Source organism: Littorina saxatilis, linkage group LG5 (genome assembly GCF_037325665.1).
Source record: "Littorina saxatilis isolate snail1 linkage group LG5, US_GU_Lsax_2.0, whole genome shotgun sequence".
Lineage (NCBI taxonomy): Eukaryota > Metazoa > Mollusca > Gastropoda > Littorinimorpha > Littorinidae > Littorina > Littorina saxatilis.
This window is the reverse complement of record NC_090249.1, coordinates 382521-388066: the sequence shown is the minus strand read 5'-3', so window position 1 is coordinate 388066 and position 5546 is coordinate 382521. Positions and strand designations below refer to the sequence as shown.

The window sequence follows — 5546 nt, the reverse complement described above, 5'->3', positions numbered from 1 at the left end:
ACACACACACACACACACACACACACACACACACACACGGCGTATGATGGACGAGCTCTAGAATAAGAAAAACAACTTCGTACTTTGCTTTGAGTCAATGTACCCCTTGTTCTTTCCCTTGGACCGTCACCTCTTCGCAGTTGTCTTCAAATGTGCACAACAGGGAGGCGACTCTGTACACACAAGTCTTGTTATGATAATCATCACTCGCTTCCCTTACACCGTAATTAGCTTGCAACTATACCACCCATCATAACAAATAACCCAGGCAGATGTGTGAAATGAGGTCGTTTATTGTAAAACTATTTATATGACTGAAAAGGCGATTCATTCCCCTACCGTATCCAGAAAAGGCGATTCATTCCCCGACCGTATCCAGAAAAGGCGATTCATTCCCCTACCGTAACCAAAAAAGGCGATTCATTCCCCTACCGTATCCAGAAAAGGCGATTCATTCCCCTACCGTATCCAGAAAAGGCGATTCATTCCCCTACCGTATCCAGAAAAGGCGATTCATTCCCCGACCGTATCCAGAAAAGGCGATTCATTCCCCTACCGTATCCAGAAAAGGCGATTCATTCCCCTACCGTATCCAGAAAAGGCGATTCATTCCCCGACCGTATCCAGAAAAGAGATTGAATTTGCATGAGGTAGTGTCTATACAGTGGAACCTACAACACTGACACCCCCCCTCCCCCCAGCCCCCCCCCCCCCCTTCGAACAATCAAATTCCCCAAATAAAGGTTCCCGCGTTAAAATCGACCACAAAATCAGAACTGCTAAAACAAAACATTATCTGCATGTCAGTAGAAATAAAAATCCAACCTGAATCCAAAACAGTTCGTTTTGTTCACATATCTTACCTATCAGTGAAATTATCGCATGCTGAATGGTCCAGGTGTCATTCCTCGAAGAAGTCGTAAAAGACGGTGTTTGAGGCCTTTTTAGGGGGTAATGAGACCAAAAAAACGGTACATCTCAGTACATCAACGCATTGCTTTCAACGTTTCGATGATTTTTGCTTGGACATGTCGTTAAGAACAGACGGATTTTTAGGTCCTGCTGTTTTGACAAGCCAGAAAGAGTTCTTAAATTATCAGTAGGTCTTTGCTGACTCATTAAAACAAATGTTGTTGTTGTTAGCTTCAAGAAAAATAACAGATGCGCCACATACTCAAATTGCATGAACATGTCATATTTTATCAGACATGGGTAGTATATGGATTTTACCGCAAAAGTAATCTTTTAGAAGTGGACTCTTCCATAGCGCTGAGCGCAAATGTCAGCCAACGCCTAGCAAAGCTGACTGCTGACACGCTTGACTGAACATGGCTCTTGAAAGAGGATTTTATATATGAAGTCTTTTTTCGCGCGCGTATCTCCAGACTCGGACTCAAGGCGCAGGGATCTATTTATGCCGTGTGAGATGGAATTTTTTACACAATCCATCACGCATTCACATCGACCAGCAGATCGCAGCCATTTCGGCGCATATCCTACTTTTCACGGCCTATTATTCCAAGTCACACGGGTATTTCCCAGATTTGTTGTGCGCGTTTAAACAAGACTAGTGCACTTTTAACAGTTGTTCTTGAAAATGTATAAAATGTTAGTTTCAATTGAAGCTTGCATTTTTGTTAATGCCTGCTAATTAAAAATAAAAAAAATGTTCAGTCGGACAGGGTAAATTTTATTTTTAAAATACTTTCTGGCAGGTCGCACACCAGCAGAACTAATCACTCAAATGACTTGAGATTGTGTGTTGTTAACGACATGTGTTGGATGCTACAAATCACTGAAAGTGTGAAGGCAATGCGTTAAGAAATTACTGAAATGTACCGTTTTTTTTGGTCTCATTACTTGTTAAACTCGCTTTGATGCCTTTTGACACCCACACTGCTCAGCGTGCAATAGCGTCAATGTTAAACAGGATATGTGAGCCAAAGGGACTGTTTTGCGTGCAGATTTGATTGTTCTGTCCAATGACAAACAGAACATGTTTCGTTTTAGTTATTCTGATTTTTTTGTCGATTTTAACGAAGGAACCTTCATTTTGCGAATTTGATTTTGCGGAATGTCAGTGTTGAGGTTCCAGTGTATAAACTGTTGGTCCAATCTGTGTGGATGAGGTAGGGGAATAAATGTCCTTTTCAGTTATAGACTTGTTTTTATGACGGGTAGCACAGAATAGCATGGACCAACTAATTGTTATATATTAAGTAAACCAGTTTCATACAAATGTAAGGGTGTTATGTAGGTTGTTCAAACCATAAAACAAATCATAATTCAAATGGATTCAAGCTGATAAGGATTGTTGGTGTGTTTTTTAAACTAGGTATACTTCTTCTTCTTCTGCGTTCATGGACTGAAACTCCCACGTACACTCGTGTTTTTTGCACGAGTGGGGGTTTACGTGTATGACCGTTTTTACCCCGCCATTTAAGGCAGCCACTTTCGGAGGAAAACTAGGTATACACTTAAGGCGACTTGTGTTTGCGTTCTGTTCATAGCTTCTGTAAATGTAGCTCTGTTTACACCGGATTTTGTCAGATGTTTTGATCTTAACAAGGTTCCATTGTACACCATGTGAGGGTGGAGACATCAGCTGTCAGTCAACCATCCACTGTACACCTTGTGAGGGTGGAGACATCAGCTGTCAGTCAACCATCCACTGTACACCCTGTGAGGGTGGAGACATCAGCTGTCAGTCAACCATCCACTGTACACCATGTGAGGGTGGAGACATCAGCTGTCAGTCAACCATCCACTGTACACCCTGTGAGGGTGGAGACATCAGCTGTCAGTCAACCATCCACTGTACACCATGTGAGGGTGGAGACATCAGCCGTCAGTCAACCACCCACTGTACACCCTGTGAGGGTGGAGACATCAGCTGTCAGTCAACCATCCACTGTACACCTTGTGAGGGTGGAGACATCAGCTGTCAGTCAACCATCCACTGTACACCCTGTGAGGGTGGAGACATCAGCCGTCAGTCAACCACTGTACACCATGTGAGGGTGGAGACATCAGCCGTCAGTCAACCATCCACTGTACACCATGTGAGGGTGGAGACATCAGCCGTCAGTCAACCACCCACTGTACACCATGTGAGGGTGGAGACATCAGCTGTCAGTCAACCATCCACTGTACACCATGTGAGGGTGGAGACATCAGCCGTCAGTCAACCATCCACTGTACACCATGTGAGGGTGGAGACATCAGCCGTCAGTCAACCACTGTACACCATGTGAGGGTGGAGACATCAGCCGTCAGTCAACCATCCAGTGTACACCATGTGAGGGTGGAGACATCAGCCGTCAGTCAACCATCCAGTGTACACCATGTGAGGGTGGAGACATCAGCCGTCAGTCAACCATCCACTGTACACCATGTGAGGGTGGAGACATCAGCCGTCAGTCAACCACTGTACACCATGTGAGGGTGGAGACATCAGCCGTCAGTCAACCACCCAGTGTACACCATGTGAGGGTGGAGACATCAGCCGTCAGTCAACCATCCACTGTACACCATGTGAGGGTGGAGACATCAGCCGTCAGTCAACCACCCAGTGTACACCATGTGAGGGTGGAGACATCAGCCGTCAGTCAACCATCCAGTGTACACCATGTGAGGGTGGAGACATCAGCCGTCAGTCAACCACCCACTGTACACCATGTGAGGGTGGAGACATCAGCCGTCAGTCAACCACCCACTGTACACCATGTGAGGGTGGAGACATCAGCTGTCAGTCAACCATCCACTGTACACCATGTGAGGGTGGAGACATCAGCCGTCAGTCAACCACCCAGTGTACACCATGTGAGGGTGGAGACATCAGCCGTCAGTCAACCACCCAGTGTACACCATGTGAGGGTGGAGACATCAGCCGTCAGTCAACCACCCAGTGTACACCATGTGAGGGTGGAGACATCAGCCGTCAGTCAACCATCCACTGTACACCATGTGAGGGTGGAGACATCAGCCGTCAGTCAACCACCCATTGTACACCATGTGAGGGTGGAGACATCAGCTGTCAGTCAACCATCCACTGTACACCTTGTGAGGGTGGAGACATCAGCTGTCAGTCAACCATCCACTGTACACCATGTGAGGGTGGAGACATCAGCTGTCAGTCAACCACCCAGTGTACACCATGTGAGGGTGGAGACATCAGCCGTCAGTCAACCACCCAGTGTACACCATGTGAGGGTGGAGACATCAGCTGTCAGTCAACCACCCAGTGTACACCATGTGAGGGTGGAGACATCAGCTGTCAGTCAACCACCCAGTGTACACCATGTGAGGGTGGAGACATCAGCCGTCAGTCAACCACCCACTGTACACCATGTGAGGGTGGAGACATCAGCCGTCAGTCAACCACCCACTGTACACCCTGTGAGGGTGGAGACATCAGCTGTCAGTCAACCATCCACTGTACACCCTGTGAGGGTGGAGACATCAGCTGTCAGTCAACCATCCACTGTACACCATGTGAGGGTGGAGACATCAGCCGTCAGTCAACCACCCACTGTACACCATGTGAGGGTGGAGACATCAGCCGTCAGTCAACCACCCACTGTACACCATGTGAGGGTGGAGACATCAGCCGTCAGTCAACCACCCACTGTACACCATGTGAGGGTGGAGACATCAGCCGTCAGTCAACCAATCCCGCTCCACAGAGGCTGAAGCTGGCATGATGTTTGATGACAATCCTAGCAATGGAACGTCATGACAATGGATCTCACAGCCTCCCCGTCGCCACACCCTGTAAAACACACACGTGCGTTCCGCGCAAAGTTCGATTTGTGAAAGAAAGCACACAGGACTACGTACGTATTATATGAACTTCTATTTTGAACGTCGTTCCGTGCAATATTTGACCCGTATATATACCCAAAAAAACACACCTGGTGTATACGTATTTCATGCACTTTACTTTAGAAAATAGTTCCGCATATAACATTCGATCCGTAAAACAAGTGCGTGTTCCATGCACTTTATTTCAGAGCATTGTTTTGGCGTTATCTGTACGAGTGATCTCCATGCCGGTCCCAGTGATCAGCGCCAGGCATCCAGCAAACACAGCGAGCAGAGGGCCGTGTTTGTCTCAAGCCTCCACGGCATTCTCCCCTTTCACATGTACGTGACGTCACGACTGACATCAGCACTGAATGTTGCGCTGCGCATTGATTGGTTGAAAACAACGCCCTTGATAAAGAATCATATATTTTGTCTATGCCTCTTGAGTTTTAATTTTTTTTATCTGTGTCTCATACCTCTCCCCACCTTCTTTAACAAAAAACAAGTCGCGTAAGGCGAAATTACTACATTTAGTCAAGCTGTGGAACTCACAGAATGAAACTGAACGTAGTCTGCCGCGAGTGCAAAAGGCAGTGAAAGTGACCAGCCTGTTTGGCGCTGTAGCGGTTGCGCTGTGCTTAATAGCACGCTTTACTGTACCTCTCTTCGTTTTAACTTTCTGAGCGTGTTTTTAATCCAAACATATCATATCTATATGTTTTTGGAATCAGGAACCGATA

General features: G+C 46.6%; 1 protein-coding gene across 1 annotated transcript in view; it reads left to right on the top strand.

The window, feature by feature from the left end:
* The window catches only part of LOC138965965 (mucin-3A-like), a 7434-nt gene extending 2742 nt beyond the window's left edge, over nucleotides 1-4692 (top strand). The window contains exons 2-3 of the mRNA XM_070338049.1: nucleotides 2592-3131; nucleotides 3256-4692. Of these exons, the coding sequence (XP_070194150.1) occupies nucleotides 2592-3131; nucleotides 3256-4692 (1977 nt within the window). The remainder of the gene's footprint in view (nucleotides 1-2591; nucleotides 3132-3255) is intronic.
* The last annotated feature ends 854 nt before the right edge of the window (nucleotides 4693-5546 follow it).